The sequence below is a fragment of the Argentina anserina genome, chromosome 6 (genome assembly GCF_933775445.1).
Source record: "Argentina anserina chromosome 6, drPotAnse1.1, whole genome shotgun sequence".
Lineage (NCBI taxonomy): Eukaryota > Viridiplantae > Streptophyta > Magnoliopsida > Rosales > Rosaceae > Argentina > Argentina anserina.
The window spans coordinates 24,133,844-24,161,822 of NC_065877.1; the positions used below are offsets into that span (position 1 = coordinate 24,133,844).

The window sequence follows — 27,979 nt, forward strand, 5'->3', positions numbered from 1 at the left end:
CTTTTTTATTCTTCAACTTCAAGGTTGATAATGGCATACATACTTATATAGGTTATATATGCAAGTATATATCCTGTATTAGGTAGAGTGCAACTTTAAAAAAAAAAATATAATGAGAAGCTATTAGTGATCCAAAAAATTATGACAGTATAGAATGACCGGTTTTAGATTGGATTCTAGGGCTGGGCAAAAAGCCCGAAGAAGAAAAAAAACCCGGACTGGACCGCCGGGCTCGTCCGGGCGGGCCGGGTTTTTTGCCGGGCTCATATGTTGTCATGTGATAAACGGGCCGGGCTTTGTTATGTCCGGGCCGGTCCCGGGCCTTCAAATCTTAAAAAAAAAAACCCGAAAACCCGGGACATTAGGTGTTATTATGTAATTGGCTTTCGTAAGTGATTATAAACTTATAGAATAGATACAATGACACTGGAACATAACCAAATAACCTTAAACTTAACTAATTCAAATCTCATGATTCCCATTGTCGTCGCCTTGCACTGCCGATTCGCCGCCAACTAGCCAAAAACAGAGTTAGGCCCGGAAAACCGGGCGGGCTCGGCCCGGATGTTACCGGTCCGGGTTTTACCCGGGCCCTGATTTTTATAGAAAAAAACCCGGCCCGTCACACTACAACCGGGCCCTGAAAAAAAAAGCCCGGGCTGGGCCCGTGCCCAGCCCTACTGGATTCTATACTATATCAAGATATGTAGTCTTACAAGTATGTCACTATGTCACAAGCAAGGACTACAATATCAAGGATACCAAAAATTTCGACCTTCTAAAAAATGGATATTTCGATAGAAATATCGATCTTGATATAATTTCCATAAAAAAATTGAAAGTATTTAAAATTATTAAGACCAAATATATATTATAATGTGCATGAAATAACCATAGTATCTATCTCAGTTGAGTTGGTTAAGGAGTTGAGGTTCCCCATGTGCACTTTAATTTTGTCTCAATTTTTTAAAGTTGAGCGAGATTAAAGATATAATATCGCGATCTTTTCGACGATATTTCACCAAAAATATCGATATTTTAGACCTTGGTCACAAGTCACAACTAGTGATACTATCTGCCGGAACAAGCCCAATCTCTTACCATAGTTTAAGCATTTGAGGTTAAGGCCATGAGTTTTTTAACAAAAGATGAACCGTTCATGTTAGACCGGTATTAAGGTGAACATCTCACCGTCTTACAAGCCGCGAGTTGTTTATCAAAAGATGGACCAGTATTGGGAAAATTCTATGGTGTGCTGTTGTATAGCATACAACAGCAACACCCATCACACATTCACACCACCACCCCGCGTGCATCAGTCTCTTCCCCCTCTATCCACTGTCAAATCCTACTATATGACATACACACGTTGTACAGCAGATGAACCCCCAGTATTTTGCATTAGATGAGCATTACAAGGAACCACTTCGCCAACTTACATGGTGTATCCTAGTAGTGTGCAAACATTCCTACATACTGACCAAACAAGCAACTTTAAACCCCATTAATGTCTATTGATAAAGTGACAAAATTAAATTGTTGATTACAGATACAGTTTGGAGACCCACCTTCAATTGCATAAGCCTGATGCCAAGAGATCTCGCCAACTCCACCGAACTCATTATGATGACTACAAAGATGGGAAGACAAGAGAAAGCGGAAGAAACTTACCAGACCAGGGCTAGTCAGGGCTAGGTGACCAAAGCCAATTGATAATTGACACATACCCTACTTTCGTATAACTGTCAACGAAGAGTTTAACTTCAAAGGACAAATGACTTTAACATAGAGAGATATGCACATATGCTGATGAACCCCTTCAATCAAGTTGAATGTCATCTCTTAGAGAAGGTTGAATGGTTGATTACTTAATTCTTAGTGGATGAATAATCTTCCGAATTTTACAAGGGACGGGTCATCTCTGTGGATTCATCTCTTGTGGAAGAAAGCTGCATCACTCAATACTCATTGCGAAGGCCAAGAAAAAGGGAGTGGCACTTTTGCTGCTCATCAACTATTAAGAGAGGGACTTTACAAACATTCATAATATTTAGTTCACGCATGCTTGAGTTTAGATCGGGATTGAGAGAGGGACTGAGCTCTGGACTTGAGTTTAACAGATTCAAGTTCCATCTTTTTCTGTTAACAACTTTAAAATTTGGTTAGGAGAAAAGTGACATGTGTCAGCATTTAATTGGCTTTGGTTAACTAACCCTGACCAGAGTTGGTTAGGTAAGTTATTTCCAAACCAAGCGGCCGCTAAAGGGGAGACCCTAGCGGGGTGCTCATTCTCTTTCTCCAATCGTTTGTAACTTCAGTTTTAATTTTTCATTTTTCACATTTCACATTGGTTTTATAGTCTATTTTTTTGTGGAAAGTAGTATTGTATTAGAGGTCATATGCCACTCTTTAGATGATGATCTTTCTTTTGTTATGCTTTTAAGACCATGTTTAATCCAAGATTACAAACCAAGGGAGATCAGTGGTGGACATAAAATCCCCACACTCATCCATTTCTAAAACTAGCTATTACAGTGGTTAATGACTTAGAGTATTTAATTGTAACATAATTTATTCTAGAATCATTTAATATGGCCAATCTAAAAGCATATTGTATATAGAGACAATTATCCTCATTTACACTACACTAAAAATCAACCGAAATTAATATAGCTAGTCCATGTGACGATACTACAACTGTGGAATTGACCTATACGATAGGACTAAACTGCACCACCAAAGGAACAACAAGAGTGAAAACATGTGCCGCCCTCTTTTCTTCACCCTAACCCTTCTCTCACTTTGTGGTGGTGGTTGTGGTTTTGTTGATTCCGGTTGAAGTCAAGCATGTGGGTGGTTTCTACCATCCTTTTTCTTAATTCCCTTCTCTTTCCAAGATTTGGTCTTGGTGGTGAAGATGGATTTTTTAGGGGATTGGCATCTATGGTCTTGTTATTGCTTTTATGTGGTTTTAAGCGGCGGAGGAGGTTTGTTTATGGAGCGGCAAGAGGGAAGATGGGATCATGGCAGAATGGGTCCTATTTGGAGTTGACGTTGGCTGATATCGATGTTGTCAAGTCTTTCTTCGGTGGCACCGACGTTGATGGTTTGAACGATGTCCTTCGATTTTCGACGAGTGCGGTTGAGTTGTGGTGGGCAGATATGGACTCGACATGGCATCCCGATGAGGTGGGGAGGCTAGGCACTCTTGCTGGTAACATGGTGGAGGACGATAGTACTATGCTTCTTTGCGACTATGGGTCATTGTTGGCGTTGGGCTTCATGCATTGGGCCTGGATTATGGGCTTTATTTTTTGGGCTTTTTGCTAGGCTCTTCTAGTTGGCCTAGATCTTGGAGATGCCCCCTCTTTATAGGTGGTTTTTAGATTTTTTAATAAGTTAACATAGTCTTGCATTCAATGACACTATTGGTTACTAGTTCTTTTTGGATTGATGCCTTGATTTGTCAGCATTGAGACTATTAGTGTTAGTTAGCTAAGGTTTAACTTAATTTATTTCGCATGGTTCTAAACTTTTAATGTCTTGAAATCTTATAGAAGATGTTCCATGTTTATATAAACTTTCCTACTTATCAATCAATATATTGTGAAGATATTGTCGTTTATTCAACCAAAAAAAAACCCCTCCCTCCCTAAAAAGAGGGGACAACAAATCACCCAACTCAATCTTCTACCTTAACCCATCGCTCAAAGAAGAGAAACAACCAACTGCCCAAAGAAAACCTAACCAAACAATTATGAAAAACAAAAGAAAAAATCCAAAATGAAAAAACAAATAGAATGAAAAAAATAAAAAAAGTAAACATTTGCATATATTGGAAGTATCGACTTTGGCACTTGGCCATCCTCAGTAGGGTCTGCGCGGAAGTCCGGAGCTCTGTGAGAAGTGAGATCAGTAGACGAAACAGTCGAGTTGAGGTAAATAATTCTTTCTTCCTCCCAATTCCATCCCTCCATTTCCTCCCCTGATTCTAATTGAGAATGCCTTTTAAACTTTAATTACCAACCAAACTAGGGTGCCATCGAGTTGAGTTGAGAAGTTACTTGATGCTCGATCTGTTTATTAATTGTGCTGTCTATGCAACATCAGTACTTGTATTTGGTCTCTGTTTTACTTATGTAAGTGTATGCTTCCCTTTGTTGTTTCTTCTCGGATCATATCAGTCAACCTTGTCGAACCCATGTTTCTGTTGTTGTTTGTGGTGAGATCAGAGCCTATTATATAATTGCTGCAATGAATTTGCTTTTCTTTCTCTGTCAATTATTAATGGGTTTGAATCGTTTGATATCATGGTAATGGTATTATATGACAGTTTGTTTAAATTGAAAGAGGGTGTCAAGGTTGGGGTTCTTGTTTTCTCCTAGAGCCCTGCAAATTTCAGGGCCGGCCAGAGGGATAAGAGTGAAGACATGATCTCGAGGCCTGTGGTATAGTCTACCTATTTTTGGCTGATACTAATATTAGTATACCTATTTTTACCTGTAGAGTGAAACTGTTTTTGCCTTTTATTTCTTACTCTTAGTGAAACCATACATTTCTTCATGTTTTCCTCCATAGCCTACATGGGTGCAAATTCATAGTTTAACAGTAAAATTGATGATCCTCTTATTGATTTCTTTAGCCTTCATCTGAGATCAGCTAGCTTAAAGTTGGGCATCATAAAACCAGATTTAGTTGCACTCCCCATTCACATTGCTTTTCTCAAGTTCAAGTATTTGGACGAATACTTCTTTGTATTTGGCCAGATCTTGTTTCTCCATAATGCTTTACCATTTATCTCTTCTCTTTTATTAAATACTCAATATATGCGACATAAGAATTTGGATCGTACCTTAATTGTGTAGCATACAAAGTATTTGTTGGTGAGGAACTAATCAAACGAGGGTGGAACTACATAAGGGACAAGATGGGTCATTGGCCCCTCTTTCCCTTAAGTTCATTTAGACTGTGTCTCTAGACCTAAAAAAACAGAAACAGAGGGATTTGTTTTCCTGCGTTCATGCATATGATGTAGTCATTGATGCCTAACAAGTTTTACCCAGATGGTATTTATTCTCTATTTGTTCTTGACATTGAAAATTTCCATACTATTTAAAAGTTTCTAATCAGTTATTTTACAGGTTGCTGAAGAATTTGTTGATCAGTTTATGTTGTTCCTTTGTTGAAGAGACTCAGATAACTCAATTGGCTGAAATCTCCACCTCCAAGTATGTCCTTATATAAGCGCTATTTCATTTCTCTATCATTAACTTATGCCAATTTTCTTTCCATATTATGGATCATTTGCTTTTTGTGCACCATATGAGATCACCTGTGAGACCTTTTTTGTGATTACTTTTTGGCAATCCGACTGTTTAGATTTTGGATCTCCTTAAATAGATTGTACCTGCAAGATGCCAAGGACCCCTAGCCTGTAGATATTGAGGACATTCCTTGGGTGGAATTTCCGTGCATTTTTTCTTCTGTTAAATCGATATCTTTAGTAGACTAGTGAATGTGAGTGTTGGTTGATTGTCCCCATAGATATGGAGCTCTTTTTGTTGGTTTATGAGATATTATTGCCTTAGTTTTGGATAATCACTTGGATGAATGAAATTGCATCCTTTCATGTAGTGTGAAATAGAGATGAACCTGACAGAATAAAAAGATGACAAGGTCATTACATTAGGATTTTGAAGTATTAGACTTTGTATTTAGAGTTGGAGGACAATTACCAGTGCAATTACTTCGAATATCAAGAATGCATGTCTATTTATATGATATTTTGGGTAACAAAGTTTCTTTTGTTTTGTCTAGATCGCCCGACATATATTCTTCACCATTGAAATCAAACAAGCTGACAGGGACTGAAGAGGAATCAAGATTACAGAGAGTAGAGTACGCATCTGTAGACATATAGAGTAATACAATACTGCATGGATAAAGAAGCTCAGAGACATTGAGAGTGAAAGAGATATGGCAACCCTAGTGTACCAGATGATATCCTCTGCAGCACTGGTTTCACTGGGACTGTACCACATGGTCGCTACCACACGCAACCACCTGAGAACACCGCAGTCCTATTTCGCCAGACCCTACCACCCTTTCCCTCTGTCCTCCTCATCCTCACCTTCATTAAACAACCACCGTCTAAGGTTCCTCCAGCTCTACCTTGTCATGGCATTCCTCACCATCACTATAGTCCACCAGATAGTTGTTTCCTTAGATGCCGATCCACTCCTCAAGGGTCGCTCGCCAGTCCACTTCTTCACCTCCCTTCAGTCAGCTGCCTCCCTCTTCCTCTTTCTACTCCTCACACTAGTTCTCCTCCTCTCAGAGTGGATCCCATCTTTGCTGCCCCTCCCCAACGATCTGATCTTCGGCCTCACTGCGGCCCTCTTCTACTTGCAGTCATTTGTCTCTTGGGGCGCCGCCACTGTCCAGACATCCGATCTTCAGGCCAAATGTGACTCTGTCTCGGGAAGGATCTCTGCCCTAGCTTCCATTCTCTGCCTTGTCTTGGCTTGCCAGCCAAGACTATTCGTGGCAGATGTAGGTTTGGGTGCCTCCATGTCTCTACAGGGCCTTTGGACCTTGCAGACGGGCCTCTCCCTGTATGTGGAAGCCTTCATTCCGGAGGGCTGTCACAAGCTTCTTGATGTGGTAAGTGGGGTCGAGGGTTCAACCAAGTGTGACCTGGAGGAGTCCAAGTTAAGGGCTGTGGCAATTCTGGATCTGGTGTTCTTGGTGCACGTAACATTTGTGCTGCTTATTATGATGGTCACCTATGCCATGACTGCCAAGTCGGTTGGTATTCGAGCATTAGGTTCTTATGAGGCCTTGCCCACTGACAACAACCACATTCAGATGAAAGCCTTGAGTGGCACCCAAGCTTAGGCTATTAGAAGAAGCAAGAAAAAAAGGAAGTTTGAGTTTAATTAGATACACTCATGCAGAGCGCCTAAGACATTGATTTTGTACCTTTAATCATCTAGAGTTTTGTGTGTTATTTATCACTGGGGTCATTGATATCCATGTTGAAGATTTTGATAACTGGTTCACTCTACAAGGTGCACCCCTTCTCTGTTTAACTGTTCGTAGCCAGGCAGCTGCATTCTGCTTAAAAATCTCTTTCTGTTCTACTGGTTAACCAGGGTATTGAATTGCGTATAAGAACATCAAACATAATATTCGACAACATCTTCTCTGGAAAATTCGACTAAAAACGGCTGCTGATATGCATATTCTTCAGTTGTAAGTTGAGTTTGATTCAGTAGTGTGCAGTTGGTGCAAATGCTGACTTTTACACTCATCCCCTTTGATCTCTCGACTGGTTCCTTGAACTTCATGAAGAGTATAGGAAGTGCGCAGCTAGGTTACATTCTCAGAGAGTGCATAGCGCAGTGTCATGACAGCTGATGCTTTACACAAGAACAGTGTCAATAACACACCTCCCATCCATGCTGCGCAAAGTCTCTTGATGATATTGCTACTGTTTCTAGAGGTAGGATGAACTCCTATTTCAACTCTTACTCTTTCTGTTGTTGTTTGCTTGAATCTTGGAAATCCATTTTCCAACGTATCTAGCAAATAAAGGGTGCAATGTTTAATATGGCGACCGCATAGCGCAGTGGATTAGCGCGTTTGACTTCGGATCAAAAGGTCGTGGGTTCGACTCCCACTGTGGTCGTAAAGGTAAATTACATTTTACCTTTTCTTTTTACCACTGTAGTCGATGGTTCGCATCTTCAATTTTCGTAGTTTATAGATTCTAACAACAACCGCCTGTATATCTTATATATAAACAGCTCAAAGAAGCTAGGGGAAGACACATTTCAGTAGCATTCAATCTGCTAGTTAAAACAGCCTAGGTGTTCTCCCATTTTCTTTTTAAATATAAAGTCTAGGTGTTTTTTTAGAAGAGAGATGGCAATGGAGGTAAACAAAGTAATCTTCAAAGTGTTTGTTTTCATTTGGCTTACATTACTGATAGGGCAGTACATCTTTATCATTTTGATCTTGGTAAAGTGGTTTTTCTGCTTGAAAAACTGCCTCTTACCAACTGGTCCTTTTGATGGCCAAAGAAAACCTCAATACTTCTGCACTCTGGGTTCTGCTTCCTCTCCATATCAGCACCGACCTTAATCCAAGTAATTACATCTCTCTCTGAGATGTAACTATACATATTTGAGTGAAGTGAAAGAAGAATGCAGCAGCAAACTGTTCGTTAAAAGTGATAGCATGACAGCTGAAAGAAAATTTGCAATTGGACTTGAGTAATGCATATACAAAGACAATTCCGTAGGAAAATTTAGATTGTACTGCCAATCCACTATGTTCTACAACTGATATGAAACCTACTATACACTGCACAAGTAGAGATAACTGAGGTTTCATATGCAACATTTGTTACAAAGAAACCATATTTCGCCTCCTACAGCCTCATTCCAATGATTCAACAGTTCTGGGAAAGAATTTCATTAGTGAAGAAGAAAGGCAGACATAGGTATGATAAAAGAATACCCAGCATGACAGGGAAATATAATCAGGACCGTAAAAGTACTTCACTCTGATTCAACAGGAGCCTTTCTCCTCCTACCTCTCTTTGCAGTAACAGTGACAGTACCTTCAGCCTCAGCTTTCTGTGGTTTCTCTTTATTTACAAGATCTTTTGAAGACTTTATTTTACTCCGCAGCCGCAATATTTCACCCTTGGCAGATGCCAATTCTTCTTCCATTTTCTTTGCTTTCTTCTCCAGACTCTCCCTTTCCTTGCCAAGTTTCATTACAAGATTATGGGCATCTTCCATGTTTTCACGGGCCTCTTTTGTTGCAATTTTTTGCTCCGTTAGGGACTTGTAAAACACCTCTTTTTCATCTTCAAGGTTAGAAACTAGAGAATTAGCCTTCTCTAACTCTTTGGAAAGTACTAATGCATTTCGGTTCATCTCATCAAGTGATTTTGTAGCCTCTTCTAGGTCTGTCTCAAGAGGCTTCCGGGACTTCTTGTTCTCTGAAATGTGCTTCTCCAGAGATTGAAGTTCTTTCTTAAGAGAAGCAACTCGCTCCTTCTCTTCTTTTAAATCATTTGAAGCTTTGTCAGCTGTTTTATATACACCAACCAATTCATTCTGCAGGCTATCACGATTTTCTGCTACAGCAGCTAATTGTTGAGACACAATTTGCAGCTCTTCTTCTGTCTTCTTTAGAAGTTCTTTTACTGCAGAAAGCTCAGTGGCAATTGCGTCACCACTTGATGTTGCCTCATCAAGGCTCCTCTCCAGTGATTCCCTAACTCCGGTAAACTCAGCCTGAACACGGGAGATCTCAGCTTCAAGTTCTGTACACAAATTTCTCGACTGTTTTAATTGATCTTCCAGATTTGAAGCTTCAGTTCTAGATTTTCCAAGAGCTTCCAGAGTGATGTGGAGTTCATGTTTCAAGTTCTCTTCACTGTTGAGTGCTTTATCCAGCAATTCTCTCAAGGTCTCCTTTTCTCGGGTCAAATCAGAAATTATCTGTTTGTTTCTACTTGAGTCAGTCGCTGCAAATTCAAGTTTTCTCTTTAGCTGCTGAAGTTCCTCATCTTTTTCTCCCAAAAGCTTAGCATCCGCAGCTGCCTGTTTTCCAGAGGATGATTTCAGATTATTGCATTCCTCTTGAATAGTATCAACCTTCCTCTTAAATTCATCTTTCTCAGACGTCAAAGAAATCACTGTCGAATTCAATTCATTCACTGTAGATCTCTTCAATTCTAATTCCTTTTGATTCTTCAGGAGTTCAACTTTTAATTGTTGAATATCTGAAGCTGCACGAGCTAATTCATCCTTAGTTTTCTTGTAGGTAGTTTTTAAGTTCTTCAACTCCAAATCCTTCTCAGCAAGAGAAGAGCTAAGGCTTCGAACATTACTGTCTCTGTCCCTCAGTTCCAAATTGAGTGAACTAATCTTTCCCTGCAAATCTTCAATTGAGTGAACCTTTTCCTTCAAACTTTCTTCAAGCTCTACCTTATCTTCGATGGCCTTTGAAAGGTTTATTTGAAGGCCTTGACTTCGAATTTTGAGCTCCTCAATCAACTTCTTCTCACCATTTAGCTCCTTCCCTAAGCCCACAATAGTACTTTTCGCTGAATTTAGTTGGTCTGTTAGAGACATCTGCTCTTCCATTGCTTTTCCAAGTTGCTTTCTCTTTTCTTCCTGCTCACTGAGCAGCTTTGATTCAAAGCTCTTCTCCAGTGAAACGATAGCAGCTTCCTTTTCTTTCAGCCGGTTCTTCATCTGTGCAAATCAATCACAGCAGATTTACATATCATCAAAAAGTACATCCTTGCAATGAGAACAACATGAAAGGACACTGCTTTTCAAGCTCAGACTCAGAAATTACTTTCTACTTAAGGATTTATTAGATTAAGTTCTACTTGAGCATATGAACATACAAGAAAACAGCGAAAAATTAAAGGACAAACATTATAGATTTATGGTCATAAGTTTCTTGATGTTCATCCCCTTACTGGGTTATCTTGGCAGGTAAAGTAAAGCTTGACTGTGGAAATGCACACTTACAGATTCTACTATTGCATCTGCAGCTTCCTTTTCTTTCTGAGCCAATCCATAAAAAGCCCCGATGACACCAGAGCTGAAAATACCAATACCATTCAGGATAGACAAAATGGGATTTGGTGCATCTCCTTGCTGTCCATTCTGTTCAATGATTTATTCTCTTTAGAATATTAAAAAGTAGTTACAATCATTAAGAAAAAAACACTGAAAGCTATTAGTAGTGAATCTAGCATTCAGACCTCTGCTTTTATGTTACTGTCTAGAGTATTTGGCTCACTTTCTTCTGAAAAAAGAAAAAGAGGTGAAAACATCAGTGCATGAACAAATTATGAACCAAAGGATAACAAGCAGCAAGTGTTTCAAGGAATACAAATCCACGCAAATAAAAACCTTAAAGTGTAGCAGAAGGTAAGAAACAAGTAGGTTTTGCTAGAACTCCATCTCCTCATATAATCAACAAAGGACGCAAAAAAAGAAACAAAAAAGGGCAATTGCATCCCACAGTACCATACATTCTTTCGCTACTTGGAGTGGAAAACACCTATTAGGGCCTTCAATTCCCTACTTCGTCTTGAAACCAGATATGGGTATCTGGGGCATCAAATATTGGTTTTGCCACCTAAACTACCTTCCCTAGCATGACTAGGGACAAGACCTGCGCCTAAGCTAAAAACTCAACCTATGCAAGTAGTGCCACTATTGTGAATTTCTAGAAAACTCTATCATAGTAACTTTCCAACATTTTCAGCATTTAAGAACCAAGAGTCGGAAACTTGTTCACACCAAATCTGATACTACCATTTGGACAAGCAGAGATGAGTATTTTTCGTTTGCAAATTGGAGTCCTCAGTAACAACCCATATAAAGATTCTCAAGAATACAAAAGAAAAGCCTACATTCCCATTATAATGCATTAGATCCTCCTGTGAAGCGAAAATAACATTATATGACTAGGCTCAGAATCATTGTCTCCAATGTTTTGCAACATACAATGACCTACACGTTACAGATGGAATCAAACTGATGTAATCCATGCCTTTTAAAAAGAAATTACACTAGGATATTCCCAATAGCCTAACAAACTCAAATTTTAATTTCAGTTCCAACACCTTAACTAATATCCTATAACTTCAAACTGCACATCAAATGAACCATACTCTACTGAAAGAATTACAAAGTCACATACATATGCATCCTTGAATAAATAACTATCAAGATTTCACAAACAAATGATGATCAATCTCCAACAAAACTCAAATAACAACTTCAAATGCTATGACCCATTTGCAACAAACCCAACAAGAAATGAGTAAAATTTCCACAGCCCATTTCTTAAATCCACAAACTGAGATGATATCAGAAACAAAGCGACCAACTTTGAAAAGTACAAACTTACTAGTGGGCAAGGCTTCCAGGGGTTCAAAGGCATGAGCCTTGAGTTGCAAGAGAGGAAGAACAGTGATACCCACAAAGAGAATAGCCCTCCTCTTGCCATGATCGCCGTCGTTGGGGTCGTCTTGGCCCAGAGACGACATTGCCACACTTGTCGTTCTGTCTCTTCTTCTTCTGCTTCTGCTTCTGCTTCGTCCTGCATTTCTGGTTTTGGGGTGACAAGAAGAAGAGAGAGGGAATCGAGATGGGGTGAGGGGAGAGTGTAAGAAGCAACAGCTCCCCATCGCAAACTCCATTTTTGATTTCTTTGGTTGATATGAGGATAGAGTTTAGCGCTCAAAGTTTTGATCTTTTTTGCTCTCTCCTTCTTTTCCTTTTCGGTTTTCAGTTTTTGCTCCACTCACTTATGAAAATGAAATTTTCAAAATCCCACTGGGTACCCTCAGCAACTTGATAGAATTACACGATGTACCCCAACCTCAAAACTCTCTCTCTTTTCCTTCACCAGAGTCCAAGACTTTCACAGCTGCACTCGACTGTAGAAGCCTCACCTATCTCCACAACCCTCTGGCCTCTCTCTCTTCTGTCTTCGTGTATCAAAACATCAGGATTCGATCCGAGTTCGATCGAAGCCTCAATCAAGCTCTCATTCATGATTTCTGGTGAGTAATGACGGTTTTGTTTAATGATTTCATTTGATTCTTGTTCCTGGTAAATGTTCGATCTTTGAGGTATTTATGTTGATTCGGAACTGGGTTTGGATCGATTTATCTATTGTGTTACAATTACATTGGCTTCTGCAATTATGTAGCTTAAAACGTGTAATCAAGCTTGTAAACATCTAAATTACTTTTATTTGTGATGTCATGCTCTTCACCCACAACAACCTGCTCGTGTCTTCATGAAGTCTGGGGATCTTAATGAGCCATTACCATTAGAATCGTATGTTTACGATTTCTGATGGTCTGTTTGTTTCATAGTGTAATTGGGAAGAGACTAATCTGATTTTAGTTGTGAAATAGTTGTTTGTGTAGATAATTCACTTTGAAGTAGAAATAATAGTTAGTTGCAATTCTAAGTTGTTGCAGTACCTGATTCTATGACAAGAATGAAGTCTGTAAACAAATGTATCAGAATTATAAGCCCAGGTTACTTTTTCTGTCTAAAATCATGCTTTCTCTCATTTGTGTTAATGCAGCATGATTGATTTCTTTTCTTTTTTTCCAAAGATTTGTACATTTACATCTTGCAATACTTTAATTAGCACTACCTGGGTGCATAAGTTCCAGAATACCTTTCATTGGTCTGGGATAATGAGGATTTTGAGTACTTGGGATGAAGGGATGATGGGATGATGCTAGAGTGCTAGACTCGTCAAGTTGAATGTATTGATGCTAGAGTGCAATCGACAATGAATATTTTGTATCTTTATGTGTTGGGAAAGAGATTGTATCTTTATGTTGCCTCCTGTTGGTGTGACGCCCTCAGAAGAGCATACCTCAATTGAGCTCAGTGGTACTTATAGAATTGGTCTATTGTCTGAAGTGTGTGCCGTTCTTGCAGACCTTCATTGTAATGTGGTAAATGCTGAGATATGGACACACAATGCCAGAGCTGCAGCTGTAGTTCATGTCACAGAAAATACCACTGGTTGAGCAATTAAGGACCCAAACTGCCCCGCATCAATAAAAGAGCTGCTTTGATATGTCCTTAAAGGAAACAACGAGTTGAAGGCTGCTAAAATGACACTTGCAACCTCTGGAGTTACAAATAGAGATAAAAGGCTGCATCAGATTATGTTGGCTGACAGAGATGAGAGGGTTGAAGGAGATGAATTGTGCAGAGTTGAGGACAAGGGCTTAAGACCTCAACTAACTGCCGTTGATTGCAGTCAGAAAGATTACACTCTGTCATTACTATGAGGGCAAAAGATCAACAACCAAAATTGTTGTTTTGGTCGATGTATTGAATATATGTATTCAATATGTATATATCCTATATTATATAGCAAATAGATGTATACATCTTTTTGAATATGAACATATTTATTGAATCCATATCATAAATTATTCATTGCCTTTTTTTTTCTTGACTAGAAATTGTTAAAAACTACTTGTACCTGCTAGTCCAATATGTATATGTTTATTTTTAAATGTCGCATACTAATCATAATGTTTTAAATTTTGAACGTGTATTTGAAAGAAAAAACTGCTTGCATTAATGAAAATAAGAATAAAAGTTCAATAGTGTTACAAAGCAAAGCTTGAACCCCATATGGGGAGTACAAGCATACCGGGTCAACACAGCCTGATACTGAAAGTAGGGTGTTGGCCAAACGGTTAAAATTAGCTTAAGACCAGAGTGACTGTTAGATACCCTTCTATTGTCATCTAAAGACTGTGCAAGAAGATGTAGTAGTACCCACGGTGATACATAGAGAGATCTACTCATTAGATATTTGATGCTCCACTACATAATCATTTGAATCATCCTTCAGTACTACTAGATAATTCAATACGTCTATGTATATGAAGAACATCACATAAGGTGAAATTAAAGTTGCCAGGATCCCAAATATGGTGTTGCAAAAGATGACAGTGTTTCAGAGTAACCCACAAGAAGGCCCAATTCAACTGCGGAAACCCAACATGCGGTGAAAATTCTTTGGGCACCCAAGCCCATATTAATCTGGGCACCAAGCCCATATTAATCCGGGCACCCAAAACAATTTGAGTACCCTAGCAGGCATCAACCCAAGAGTTGTCCCCAGCACCCAAGTAGATTGCTTTGCCGCACAAGTGGGCTCCGCCTGCACCAACTGCGTTGTCAGTGATCAAAATCAAATGAAAAAAAAATCAAATTCGGTCTTCCTTGATCACACATTGACACGATGCCCATGATCCTGCATGCACTCATTCTGAAACCCGATTGGTGAAATCCAATAGGGACTGATCCACCATGGATCCACCTTGAGACGAGCTCGACGCGGTTGGTTTTTGTGCCCCCAATTCCGGTCCCATTGAATCTTGAGTCGGGAAGATATGATTGTTGCCTCGCGATTGAGAGATCAGCGGCGGAAGGCGATCCTACTGTGTGATGGGAGGGGAGCCTGTGAGAGGAGGCTTATGAAGGCTTTCATTGGGGGGAGGCTTGAGAGAGCCGCCATGGTGGGAGGGTTGTTGAAGGCCTCCATAGATGGAGAGCAAAGCTCTAGCGGCTAGGGTTTAGTCTAACCATTTAGTCTCATCCATGATAAGTTTTGAAAGTTAAGAGAAAAACATACGGAAATAATACAGTTGAGTACATTATATTACCAAATAATTCATTTAAAATTATCTTAAATGTTTAAATTGGTCATTTGACAAATTAAAAACATAAGCTCAATTTGAGTTTACAAAACGCATTATCACGACTTCTGCTACAAATAGCCACGTATAAAAGTTAGTTTACCAAACACTCAACTACTTTGCTTATCAGCCACTAATTCTCAGAAATAAGCATACGTCAAGTTTTCTAATATGCTCAGTTGTACCAAACACATACATACTCTACCATCCACTTCTATTTTTAATCTTTTTACTTCTTACTTGAGTAAGGGTAAGATGTTGCCTTGAATCAAAATTCCATTGAGCTTGACCAGATGCGGTTGGTCTGATACTCTAGTGGAAATTCTAGGCTGTAAGTGAGCAGATGCTGCGGAGTCATTTAGATAATAAGAGGTCTCTGCTTCAAATTACAGTTTGTGAAAAAATCTATAGCTCGGCACCATTCAGGTAAAGAATTAATAGTATAGAGTCCAGCACCATAGATATAGATTTGCTCTATGGTATGGCGTAACTCATCCCTTGGGGGGAGTCATACCTAAGTTGTGCTTAGTCTCGAAGTTGAAGTGGTAGATCACTCAATATCGCACCCAAGAAAAAATCTGTAGACCTCGGAACCATTAGATTTGCTCTAAGTATTGTAGAACTTTAGATGTTGTACAAAGGAAGTGAAAATAACCGATTAAACAAAACTGAACTGGGGATTAAATGAAATACTTTTGTTGTTCTTGTTAGCCTTTGGAATGGGAGAGCCCTCATGGGAATATTCTCAAGTCCTCAACCAAAGTAGACTTTGAGAACCAGCAGTATGGTCGACTCAAATTGTGAATTTGTTTTACAATTCACTGCTAAACTAATACCCTCAGTGAATGGTGGGATCTGCCAAAACTTTCCTTGATACCAGAAGTTTCAATCAAGTACACATAAATGGAAGCTTAGAGTTACAGTGACAATGATTTGGTTAAACCAGATGAGACAAACATGGTGAGTTTATGCTATGCTAGGCCTGATTTCAGTGTGGAGGAACTTCCAAAATTATTGACATTCAAAAAATATGTGAATGCTCCTTTGCTTAATGCGCCTATGTGAAGAGAGATGTGTTAAAAGTTAAAAACATTATACTGAGATGTGCTTTTGTAGGGATATGCAAAACTGGGGTCACTATTATAGAGTCCACAACTTGACACAAATTATTTAAATCGGTGAGTGAGGGTGTTCATTTGAAAATTAACGAATGACTGTGACTTCGGTCAGCATAAACTTCATTACCTGAAATTGAAAGGACAAACTGAAGAGTGAAGGCAAAGGATGCCCTGAGAAAAGAACAGGGTAGGCCAACACAACAAAATGAATCTGGAAGAGAAGACGACCCTTAGAAATTTAATCATAGAAAAGGCAGCAGAAATGGATGTCCATAGTAACTTCTGCTTACACTATAAGAGAAATTTGTAATGTACAGTAAATTCTCACCACAGCAGAGATCTTGCAAACTACAGGGGTGTTCTTGAGAGGATTAGAACTATACGCACATCTGATCAGAGTGAGTTAGACTTGATGCGTTAAACAGAATGATTGATCCGGCAACTATTTATATGGCTATAATCAATCTAATACAAATTTTTGAAGAATTAAAGAAGTAATTCATAACATAAGCAGGGTTAATCGTAATTTCTGATCATTTAAACCAAACCATCTACTTCAAAATAGAATCATCAAAGCTTATGAAATAGTACTTCAAAAAGTGCAGCTATTATTACTAAACGCAAGCAATCAACAATGAGTTCAGGGATCCAAAGTGTTTTCCTACAGGAAAACTTACCCACAAAAGCATTAAGAAACAAAAGGGAGATGAAAACTGATGACCAGGGCTTCTAGCCACTTGAAATCATCAAATTAAAATTATAGAAAACAAGACCAATGAGGCTACTACTACTCTATGTCCCGAGTCTCCTGATTATGCATACCCAATAAATAGAGATCTTCCTGGTAGCTTTTAGGAGAGCTTCCTGCAGACCTATCCCAAGTATCTTCTGCTTCCTCTTCAGCAAAAATCTTATCTGAGTGACAATCAACACTACAAAATGCCTTTTCACTTCTGCAACAAAAAGAGAAAACCTTAGCCTATAAAATGTGGAACTTGAGTAAAATTTACAAAATGTTTAATACAAACCTGCACATGTAAATTTCCTCTCCATCCAAGTTTTTCTTGCAGGTGTAACAGGCTGTCAAAATTTCATCTGAAGGGTCGCGTGTCAATCCCTCCTGGAGCTCACCCACTGGAGGTGATTCAGTCTCGAATGTTTCTTTGTCAACATTGTTTAAATCTTTTGTGTTACATTCTAATATACAGTCACAAAAAATATGAGTAGTCTTCGGGTTTGGACCATGAGAAATTATACAGGTATAGTCCTCAGAAAGTTCCATCTCTCTAGCAGGGATAGAGGATGCATATTGAGGGTTAGAGACTATTGGTACTGGAAGTGAGCTTGGTTTAAAACTCAACGAACTTTCTCCTTGCATAGAGACATTTTTTGAGGAGTCCCTGCTGGAGTTCAACAAAAATGGTGCAATATTTTTAGATTGTTCAGATCCTACAGGAAGTCCCATGATCCCAGAGGAAACATTCACTTTATATGGTTTGAGTTGGGGATTGAGAGATGTCGTTTCAGAAAGTGGTCTAATTGTATAGTTTCTAGGTAAGGACTGGGATCTCATGGAATAATTTTCTGAACCAGAAGAAAGTTTTGAGGAATGAGAATTGTTTTTTCCCACCTGTGGTCGAAAAATTATGGTTTTCCTCTTTGATGAACCAAGAGCTTCACTAGTAGCTTTGGTCTCATCAAGAAGGGAATTGACAATGCCAAGGCCTGATTTCCTACAATCCCATTTCTTGTGATTACCATTTTGGGATGATGATCTAGCAAGTCTAAATGGGTTGCTAAGATTTGAAAAGGGCCTGAAGTCTAGAGGAGATGTGGGGCTCCTAACCGAGTCTGAATCTGAAGAACTTCTATTACCAAACCCTACAAAGAAATCAGGAATACTGAAAAGTATACTAGTAGTATGTTTCAGGCTTAAATTACCAGAATCCGCCATTAGATCATCATGCATAAGCGATAGGCATGTGAAATAATTATCTTCCGATATTATGTTCTCAAAGATCCCCGTCTCTAACAAGGACCATTGATTCCTTACTGCTTCAATTTATAACCTGATAATTGCAATAAAAATAGACTGAATCAATCGCAGTAACAACCAATGCACACAAAATCAATGAAGAGGGTGTAGCAACATCACCCACTTACTTAGCTCTATACAAACAGTAAGGGTCGAGCAAACAGCATAAATAATGGGATTCAAAATGATACTAGCATGCGCAGAACATCAAAAACAAGGAAGCAATGACCAGATAAGAATCCTAATAGGAAACTTTCAGCAGAGTATGAGTAGAACTAACTACACTAACTGGACAAAAACATATAGGAAGGCAGGGTAAACCACAAGCATGGATCAATAAACCACAATTATAGTCAGAAAAGAATATCCTACCCAAAACAAGAAATCCTATTGATCCATCCCAAAACAAATGCCAGGTCAAGATAAAAGATGATCAAGTTTAAAACTTTTCTAGATGGTAACTATCCAAAGCCCAGTGGAACCTACAGGACACAGCTCAAAGGACTAGACGAGCCAAGATACCCAAAACAAGTGCAGCAACAAGTACAATCCATAGAACCCACTTTAGTAAAGTTCCTTCAAAGTGGGCTAACACCAAACTAAGTTGTACCTGATAACCAATCATATCCTAATAGATAAGCTGCACTTTCCCAATAAACCCCCAAAATCATCTATACTGGGATAAAGGATACTTCAGAGCTGAGTAGCAAATGCAGGCTCAAATACAGTAAATGATTGATCAATCATTCAAACGCATCAAAGAGTACCGGAGAATACGATCAAAGTATGAATCTTTTGCTCAACTAACAGCCATGACTTCCAAATGAACATCAAAACAAGAGAATCAGTTCAAGACCCAAAACCCAATACAGAGAATAGATCAGAGAAACGAAACTACACAACCAACCAAGATAGGGGAAACCCACCTAGTTTTCTTCTCCGAGAACTTCACTGATTGATTGATGAGCTTTTGAGGCTTGAGAATATAAACCGCAAAGAGATATGGACAAAGCACGTAACTTTATTGATTTATAATTCATATTTTCTCTTTGCAGCATGCATTTAAAACAAGAGTAATAATGGACACTTTACTGTGGTTTCTGATATGTCCTCAGTACTCAGTAGTCAGTACTCATTTCTCTCCCCACCTACACACGCACGAATGCATTCACACACGACTAACTAAGGTTCCGTTTTCCGTGCAACTTTGGTTTAAAACTCTCTCTCAGTTTGGAGTTCATGCCCATGGCGGCATCTTTTCCTGCATAAATAGGAAAATTATCGTGAGATGAGTTGCTGGTGACGATCAAAATGGTTGCAAGTTGCAACCCTCAACGTCGAATGACTCTTTCAGATGAGTTGGCTTAACACATTCCAAATTGGATCACAGGCACTAGGAGTACTGACTGAAATAGTGCTAGAACTATTGTCGCATCACTTGCATGAAACATTGCTGTTGCAAGGACCACAATGACATGTTTCACATTCATGGTTTTAAATTCTAAGCAACTAAATTGCTACAATAGGTTCCTGATCCTCAATTGATGTGCGAGCAAGTGTATGCGAAATGTTAAGGCTCTGTATATGGATTCGGGTTTAGATAGGGTTATATTGTCATAGGGCATAGGCTGAAGGTACCAGCCAAATTTCAGTAGTGATTAAGTGAATCCCGCCAAATTACATAGAGATCCTGTTTGGTTAGTTACATGTCATATAATTCCAAGTTCTAGTTGCTTGGTGGAAGAGTTGAAACAAGCTTGAGTAAAAATGACATTGAACCTTAGCATCTCCAATGAAGATGCCAAATTTTTTTTTTTGTCAAATGTCAAATTTAAATTTTACAGATTTGACTGATTTCATCTCCAATGAAAATGTCAAAATATTTTTTTTGTTACATATGAAAATGCCAAATTTGAAACTTAAACAAGTATTAAATAAGCATTAAAACTAAATACAATTGTGAGAACAATAAAGAGAAGAGAAGAGCTAGAAAGAGAAAGAATAATAAAAAAATAATTTATATATCAAATTTGACATGGTTAGAGGGTATGTCAGATCCATGTGGATTTACATATTGAGTTAGAGGATTTTCTTTATGTCAAATAATAATTGTTGAGTCTAGTTGACAAATTTAGCATAACCATTAGAGATGTTCGTTTCTCTTATATTTAGTCAATATATATTAAGTATAGTACATATTGATTTAGTAGTTACGTTGCATAAATGATGAATTTGATAATTTGACACAAAAAATTAGGATACATATTTAATTGGTTTTCTTCTCTTCTTTTTAAAAAGATGATGTAAGGGTGTCAAATATTTTCTTGTCATTAGGGCTGTAAGTAGGCTCGAGCCGCTCGTGTTTGGCTCGATTTTAGCTCGTTTGGCTCGAACTCGTAAAACTAAATGAGACAAGTTTGAGCTCAATATTAAGCCCGACCTTGAAAATGAGCCGAGCTTGAACAACAAGAATTCGGCTCGTTTGACTCGTTTAGCTCGCGAGCTAGCTCGAGCTCGTTAAAAGCTCGACTCGTTTATTAAGTTTGACTTAATAACTTTTATAATATATATATATATAGTATAATTTTCATATGAGAAATAATATTAAAAATGTATTATAAATAATAATTAAATGAAACCCTAATATTATTGTACACTATATAAATAGTGTTTACTATGAGCCATAATTCGATCAGTTTCATAAATTTTTCACCATCCCAAATGGCCAAACCCTAAAGAAACAAACAACTTTCATCGTCAATTCGTCATGGAGCCACAAGCAGGTACTCTACTATTCCATTTTTTCTTAATTAAAATACATTTTATATGATGTTATGACATCAAATTTTAAATTTTATTTTGAATTTCTTGATTTTAAAATATTAATTTCAAATGATTCAAGCCGGCCCGAGCCCAGTTCGAGCTTTTTCAAGCCAAGCCGAGCTTGAACATGAAGGAAAAAAAATCAAATTTTAGCTCGGCTTGAACTAGATTGAATGGAAACGAGCCAAACATGAACAACTCAGTACTCGGCCAATTTACACCCCTACTTGTCATTACTTGAATATAGGGCCTCATAATCTATTTTCCTAAGTAATGGTGCTCGTACCAGTTGAGCTATCCTACTTCTTCATGGACACTATTTAATTTTTGTTCAATGAATAATGGCTCGTGAGAAAATCTTAATGAAGCTGCTATTTTTCATAAAAAGCTAACCACGCTCTCAAAAGTTTTTTTGTTGAACTGGGAAGAAAGTACTGTTAAGAAACACCCAAAAAACTGGGAGGAAACAAACAAGTTAAACAGAGAGATCCGAAACAAGCTTAAACGCAAGGGACGGAGGTGGAAACTGACTACAATCAGCTGGACACTCTTTCCGTCAAGCTAACAAGGCCAAATGGTCGTCAACTTGATTAGTAAGTCTATTCATCCAAAGCTAGCTATGAGAGCACAAACCAACTGCTAAGCTTTGAATATGAGTAACCAGAGCCAACACAGACCAATCTTCTCACATAAATACTTAACAAGTTGAGAAGAGTTCGATTCAAAGATAAAATGCGAAGGAGGAAGTGTGAGAGCAAGTTGAACACCAAGGCGGGCAACGAGAGTCTCAGCAACAAGAGGAGAAGAAGCTTGTACATAAAGACCCAACCTAGAAAGAACAGAGTTAGTGGACAAACAAGCAATGGTAGCTATACCAGTTCCCTCTTCAGTCCAAGAGGCATCGATGTTGATCTTAATCTTGGATGGAGGAAAAGGGGACCCATTTCACTTAAGAGGTGGGCGTCGTGGAAACACAGTGAAAGGAGGACTCATGGTCGACAACATAATCTCAGACGAAGATGAGAAAGCTTGAGAAGCCACCAAAATTGGATTGGGCAAAATCTCATTAAAGACACAAACACATCGATGCTTCCAAATGCCCCACAAGAGGAATGAGAGATGGGTATAGCTATTACTCTTGGTAAGAGGAGTAGAATCCGGGATCATGAGTTGAGAAAGTCAATTCCCAAAGGTGGTGAGTTGTTGAAGCAGTAGACGATAGCTAAAAGGATGAAAAAACCAAGTTTTTTGAGACCATGGACAAGTAAGCAAGACATGCTAAATGGTTTCCAGATATAGATGGCACAAAGGACATAATAGATCCACTACCAATTTGCGATGGAATAAAGTAGCGTGAGTGACCAAGTAGTTTAAGGAGGCTCCCCATAAGAAATGTCGAATTTTCGAAAGAGTAGGAAAGGACCAGACCATCTTCTAGAGAATTGAATTATTGACTATGGAGGAATGAGGGTACAAAATTGTAACTCCGGGATGGTTAGAGTGAGCAACATGGTAACCAGACCGAACAGAATAACCCCCCTCTTTTCCAAAGGCCAAATCAGCTGATTAGGATGAGAAGGTAAGGTAAGAGGGACAACACAAATGACCTTCTGTTGAGTAGGGGTAATAAACTGAGTGATAGAAGAGAGATTCCATGACTGAGTGGTCCAATTGATGAGACAGGCCACATGAAGATTCAAATATGCTAGTGGAGGAGGTAACAAGGTCATGCCAGGACAATGAGGAAACCAATTGGAGTTCCAAACCGAAATATCAATCCCTGAACCAATTTGCCAAGCCAAATGAGGAAGAAGAAGATCACGACCATGCAACAAACTAAACCAAAGCCAAGATAGGGAAGCACATTTTCTAGCGTAAGCAAAGTTCGTAGAAGGGAAAAACCGAGCCTGCAACAGCCTGGCCCAAAGAGAAGTGGGATTTGATGGTAAACGCCATCCTTGCCGTGCAAGTAAAGCCTAATTAAAATCAGAGAGGTCTTTCAAACTCATACCACCTTGAGATTTTGGAAGACCCTATCATAGACCATTTTAACCAGTGGATACCATAATCATCCTTGTTACCCCACAAAAACTTAGCTAGCAAAGAGTTTATTTGACGACAAAGAGTTTTGGGGAATTTGAAGCACATCATCGGATAGGTAGAAACAACCATGGCAATTAACTTGATCATAATTTCCTTCCTAGCTTGTGTTAAGAAATTGTGGTTCCAATCATGGATTTTATGGGCCACAGAGTCTCGGACATAAGTCAAAGCCGAGACTTTTGAATGTCCCCAAATAGTAGGCAAATCCAAATAAGATCGAAGAGCAGGGAAGAAATACCAAGTAGATGAGAGAGCTGAGTGACCACTGCCACATGAGTGTTAAGGCTAAAGAACAAGGTGGATTTGGCTGGGTTTATCTTTTGGCCAGAGCAGTTCCCATGTTGTTGGAAAAAGAATAACAGAGTAGTCACATTTAACTTAGATGCTTCGAAAAAGAAAAGAGAGTCATCAACAAAGAGGATGTGACTTATCAGAGGTGCTGAAGGAGTAATGGTAACAAGCCGGAGCCAATGAAGATGGCAAGCTTTGTGCACAAGAGTGGAGAGAACATCACTTACAAACAAGAAAAGATAAGGGGAAAGAGGGTTGCCTTGTCATAAACCATGTGTTGGAGTAAAATAAGGAGAGGGCTTTCCATTGACTACAAGAGAGAAGTGGTAGAACTAACACAGTTCATGATGAACGTCACCCAAAGAGGATGAAACCCAAGCGGAGATAAAATGGCCTGCAAGAAATCCCATTCAACGGAGTCATAAGCTTTTGAAATGTCGAGGTTTAGGCCAAAAGCACCCGGACCAGAAGATCTGAGAAGCTTTAAATGGTGGAAGAGCTCATTAGCAATGATCACATTATCTTGGATTTGTCGGCCAGAGACAAAGGCAGCCTGATTATCCGATATCAACACTAGCATATAAGGTTAGAGATGGTAAACTAAAACCTTGGACAAAATCTTTTATGAAAAGTTGTAGAGTCCGATCGGTCTGAATTAAGAAGCATTTTCAGGGTGAGAGACTTTGGGCAGTAGTAGGGGTGGGCACGAGACGGGATGGGATGGGATCGGGATGAGATTTATGCTTTTAAAAGTTTGTCCTACCCGGGATCAATTCTGTCGGGATCGCGATGGGACCGGGCCTATCCCATATTCTCATACTTTAAATAAGAAATACTTAATTTACTATAATAAAATTTTAGTACAAATTATTGTAATAGAAGAAACATATAGATTATTCTAAATATCCTTCATCATCTATTTCGATACCATGAGTTTAGTTATTATAAAATTAAATTAATAATTCAAGTTATAGCGTTATAGATATTGTATATAAAAATTGTAGTGTTATCATACAAGAGAAACATATATAATTATATATTGTAAATAAGATTATATAGGTTTCGATTGCTAAGTTCATAGAAATTTGCAATATACAAATCGTTTTTATTTATATTATATAACTCGAACCATATATTAATGAGAAAATTAACCGGGACTTGTTTATCTTTAGGAAATGAACCAAGGTCCAAGATTCATTCTTTGAAGTTAGTCATTTCCTTATCAAATGTATTTAAGATGTTCTCATAAATTATAAATGTATGATGATGATGAAATATTTTAAGGTTAAAATTCAAATGAAATTTAAAACGGGACGGGACGAGACGAAGCGGGATATAAATTATTCGTCCCACTATTATGAAACGTGACGGATCGGGACATGACAAATGTTTTTAGACTTCCGTCCCGTCTCATCTTTATAAATTTCGGGACGAGATCATAATTTCGACTTTTTATGTCCACCACTAGACAATAGAATGAGTTGGGTTGTATTAAGAGCCGGGAGAAGAGAGCCCTGCTTGAAAAACGAAACTGTGGCTTGATGGATAGTTGTTTGAACAATGTGCCAATAGCGTTGGTAGAAAAGGACAGAAAACCCGTCGGGGCCAGGGGCTTTGAGGGGGCACAATTGAAAGATGGCAGCTTTGACCTCATCTATTTGAACAGGAGCGAGCAGGGCAGAATTCATTATAGAAGTGACCACAGGATTAACCAGACGCTCTCAAAAGTTTGAGAGGTAAATCTTAAACATCGACGACGTAACGATACATTAAGACATGACTGATAACTCATACTGTAGTGACTAGACTGAGTACTAAGGCTAAAGCGTTAGCCCAACACAACTCCCCATCAAAGCCCAAACTGCAAAGAAACAAAAACTCAACTTGAGCACCAAAACATGTGTCATGTGTGATAGGCTGATAGCAAGCAGTGACCCTCTTTTATCCCCGAATCCTTGCACACTTGTCTTTCTCTCTCTTTCTCTGTCTTCCGTTCCCATCTCACTTCTGACTTCTCCGGCAATTGCTCTCACTTCTACGGAAATGTCGAGCTAAACCCTCTTTTAGAAGTTTCAGTTTCACTTCTCGTCCCAGAAATTTCCCAAAAGATTCGATCTTTCTAGTCCCTAAAGACTTGTCCTGTTTTCAGGTAAGAACAATAGGGCTTTGGTTTCAATTTCATAACCCTAGCAATTTGATTTCAGCTTCATAATTCATAGGTTCTCAATTAGAATCATGGGTTGCTTGTTGTTTACTTTCCATGAGTTTAGTTGTTAAATTTGTTAACTTGAGCTGAAATATATAGGGTTTACTTCATCAGTCTAATTGGGTTGTTGGGTTTTTTTTTCCTTCAAGGTTGAGTTTTGGTTGGCAGATTAGCTTTTCTAAGATAGTTATGCATGTGAGTTGTGCTGTTTTTTTTATTTGAATAATTTGAAGTGGTGGTTTTAAATTTCATGTTTTTCTTTTCTTTACTGAAGTTGTAGAGGACGATGATGATAGCAAAGATTCATGCGCTTGGTTAATTTGTGGTCTTCTTTTATATGAACAACTAAGAAAGTAGGGGAGAAATAAGAATTGGGTGTAAATGCTTTTGGAGTATGATGATTTAGAAGTGGAGAAACTGATGGTTTGGAGATAGAGAAGTTTGGTCTCGTTGTTGAGGTGTAACTTGTTTCTGTAATCTTGTGTTTGTGCGGAAATGGATGACACTGAAGATGATGCAAGGTATCCTTCGAACGTGTATGGGGGAAACCACCCACAGGGTTATGAATCTGCACAGCCCCCAAAACTTCCTGCTCGAAGTGGTTCGTTTAGTAGGCCAGTTAGTCATTATGATGACGATGAGGATGATGAGGAGGAGGATGAAGAATTAGGTGAGGAAGAAGGCCACAATGGTCAAAATGGTTATCCTTCTGCCCATAAGGATGTTGGGGATGATGATGACGATGATGATGAGCTGAATGATGACGACGAAGATGAGGATGATGAAGAAGATGATAAGGGCAAAGTCTTTAAGAGGGTTGACGATGATGATTTGCAAAAGCACCCAAAGAAGCGCAAGTTGAAGAGTTTAATCTCAAGTTATGAATTTGCTCCGCGTGTACCTGCTCCATCAGCTCCAGCACTCCCTGCCCCGAGACAATCACATGGTGGCCGGAATGCACTTACAGATTGGACTGAGCATGAGACATTTGTCTTACTGGATGCTTGGGGTGACCGGTTCCTTCGGCGTGGGAAAAAGAGCCTTCGCTCTGAGGAGTGGCAAGAGGTTGCGGAGAAGGTGTCAGAGGTGTCAAAGATTGAAAGAACAGACACCCAGTGTCGTAATCGATTGGATACCTTGAAGAAGAAGTACAAAAAAGAGAGAGTCAAGTTTCAAGAGACTGGTGGTGGCACTAGCAAGTGGGTGTATTTCAAGAAAATGGATATGCTAATGTCGTCTCCACAACAGCAGGCCGGCCTCTCTTGTGGTTTGGACTCAGGAGAGTATGTTTTCATGAACCCTAGAGTGTATTTGAACCGTGCAAATGGGTTAGATGAGATGCGGGATAGTCCTGGAAATTCAGAATCTGCTGAAGGAGTGGAGGATGAGTCAGATGGGCTACCTCCCAAGAAGAGAAGGTTTGGAAGAGACAATGACGAGCGGTCTTCCTTTAGATTGCTTGCTGATTCTATTAAGAAATTCAGTGACATATATGAGAAGATCGAGAAAAGTAAAAGGCAGCAGATGGTAGAGCTAGAGAAGATGAGGATGGATTTCCATAGGGATTTGGAAATGCAGAAAAGGCAGATTATGGAGAGAGCACAGGCTGAGATTGCCAAAATGAGGCAGGCTGAGGATGAGGAGAATGATGTCTCTGCTGAAAATGCTAGTGGGTGATAGCAGTATCTATCTATAATGTTATTTACCTTTTGTTAACTGCTAGCTGTTGTTGTAACAATATAGGGGTCTCTTATCCCTTTTAATTTATTCTGATATAATAAGATGGTTGATGTTGTAGCAGATATGGGATACGGAATAGGTTCGAAGTACAATTATATTGCTACTGACACCTCCTGTTTGTTACATGCTGCGGGCATTGTATCTTTCTACTAGAAGTGTAGGAGTAAACAAGAGAAATGTCGAGCCTTTGAGCGCGTCTATTCATAGGTACTTCATACCTTTTGTTCAGTCTGAGGCTGCATCATAAGTATCAAGTACCTTTGAATTAGAGTTGTGTATCATGGATGTAATCTCTAGATTGTTATCATATTTGACTGATTATTACTGTTGCCTTGTTTATTTTCTTGGTTCCTCTATGTCTTTAG

The 27,979-nt window shown here is 38.9% G+C and overlaps 4 protein-coding genes, 1 non-coding gene and 1 pseudogene across 6 annotated transcripts; 3 read left to right on the forward strand and 3 right to left on the reverse strand.

Moving 5' to 3' along the window:
• The first annotated feature begins 3,804 nt into the window (after nt 1-3,804).
• LOC126799051 (uncharacterized) lies at nt 3,805-7,149 on the forward strand. 2 transcript variants are annotated; one of them, XM_050526166.1, is made up of 3 exons: nt 3,805-3,938; nt 5,142-5,228; nt 5,818-7,149. In XM_050526166.1, the coding sequence occupies exon 3, from the start codon at nt 5,977-5,979 to the stop codon at nt 6,895-6,897; it is 921 nt and encodes a 306-aa protein (XP_050382123.1). In that variant the 5' UTR covers nt 3,805-3,938; nt 5,142-5,228; nt 5,818-5,976; the 3' UTR covers nt 6,898-7,149. The 2 variants fall into 2 exon arrangements, with proteins under 2 accessions (XP_050382123.1, XP_050382124.1); XM_050526167.1 differs by lacking the exon at nt 3,805-3,938 and adding an exon at nt 4,315-4,448.
• A 467-nt stretch (nt 7,150-7,616) lies between these two features.
• On the forward strand, nt 7,617-7,690 carry TRNAR-UCG (transfer RNA arginine (anticodon UCG)). Its single transcript has one exon. It is a non-coding gene; the product is annotated as a tRNA-Arg (tRNA).
• A 550-nt stretch (nt 7,691-8,240) lies between these two features.
• Nucleotides 8,241-12,378, reverse strand: LOC126798325 (MAR-binding filament-like protein 1-1). Its single transcript, XM_050525258.1, has 4 exons — nt 11,956-12,378; nt 10,799-10,842; nt 10,563-10,700; nt 8,241-10,277 (listed from the first exon to the last, which is right to left on the reverse strand). The coding sequence occupies exons 1-4, from the start codon at nt 12,245-12,247 to the stop codon at nt 8,565-8,567; spliced, it is 2,187 nt and encodes a 728-aa protein (XP_050381215.1). The 5' UTR covers nt 12,248-12,378; the 3' UTR covers nt 8,241-8,564.
• A 4,629-nt stretch (nt 12,379-17,007) lies between these two features.
• On the reverse strand, nt 17,008-19,553 carry LOC126799080 (FCS-Like Zinc finger 10). The gene is made up of 3 exons (XM_050526196.1): nt 19,378-19,553; nt 17,445-18,485; nt 17,008-17,369 (listed from the first exon to the last, which is right to left on the reverse strand). Exons 2-3 carry the CDS (start codon nt 18,383-18,385, stop codon nt 17,204-17,206), a joined length of 1,107 nt encoding a protein of 368 aa, XP_050382153.1. The 5' UTR covers nt 18,386-18,485; nt 19,378-19,553; the 3' UTR covers nt 17,008-17,203.
• Nucleotides 19,554-21,887: 2,334 nt separating this feature from the next.
• Nucleotides 21,888-23,446, reverse strand: LOC126797125 (uncharacterized mitochondrial protein AtMg00310-like; annotated as a pseudogene).
• Nucleotides 23,447-25,636: 2,190 nt separating this feature from the next.
• LOC126796813 (trihelix transcription factor ENAP1-like) lies at nt 25,637-27,940 on the forward strand. Its single transcript, XM_050523537.1, has 2 exons — nt 25,637-25,817; nt 26,149-27,940. The coding sequence occupies exon 2, from the start codon at nt 26,370-26,372 to the stop codon at nt 27,549-27,551; it is 1,182 nt and encodes a 393-aa protein (XP_050379494.1). The 5' UTR covers nt 25,637-25,817; nt 26,149-26,369; the 3' UTR covers nt 27,552-27,940.
• The last annotated feature ends 39 nt before the right edge of the window (nt 27,941-27,979 follow it).

Coding starts and splice junctions, on each gene's coding strand:
- LOC126799051 (XM_050526166.1), top strand. CDS start 5,977: ATGGCAACCCTAGTGTACCAGATGATATCCTCTGCAGCACTGGTTTCA.
- LOC126798325 (XM_050525258.1), bottom strand. CDS start 12,247: ATGGAGTTTGCGATGGGGAGCTGTTGCTTCTTACACTCTCCCCTCACC. Junction 10,843..11,955: donor CCTGGAAGCCTTGCCCACTA/GTAAGTTTGTAC, acceptor TTCTTTTTTCAG/AAGAAAGTGAGCCAAATACT. Junction 10,278..10,562: donor CAGATGCAATAGTAGAATCT/GTAAGTGTGCAT, acceptor TGATTTGCACAG/ATGAAGAACCGGCTGAAAGA.
- LOC126799080 (XM_050526196.1), bottom strand. CDS start 18,385: ATGCATGATGATCTAATGGCGGATTCTGGTAATTTAAGCCTGAAACAT. Junction 17,370..17,444: donor GAGGAAATTTACATGTGCAG/GTTTGTATTAAA, acceptor TTTTTGTTGCAG/AAGTGAAAAGGCATTTTGTA.
- LOC126796813 (XM_050523537.1), top strand. CDS start 26,370: ATGGATGACACTGAAGATGATGCAAGGTATCCTTCGAACGTGTATGGG.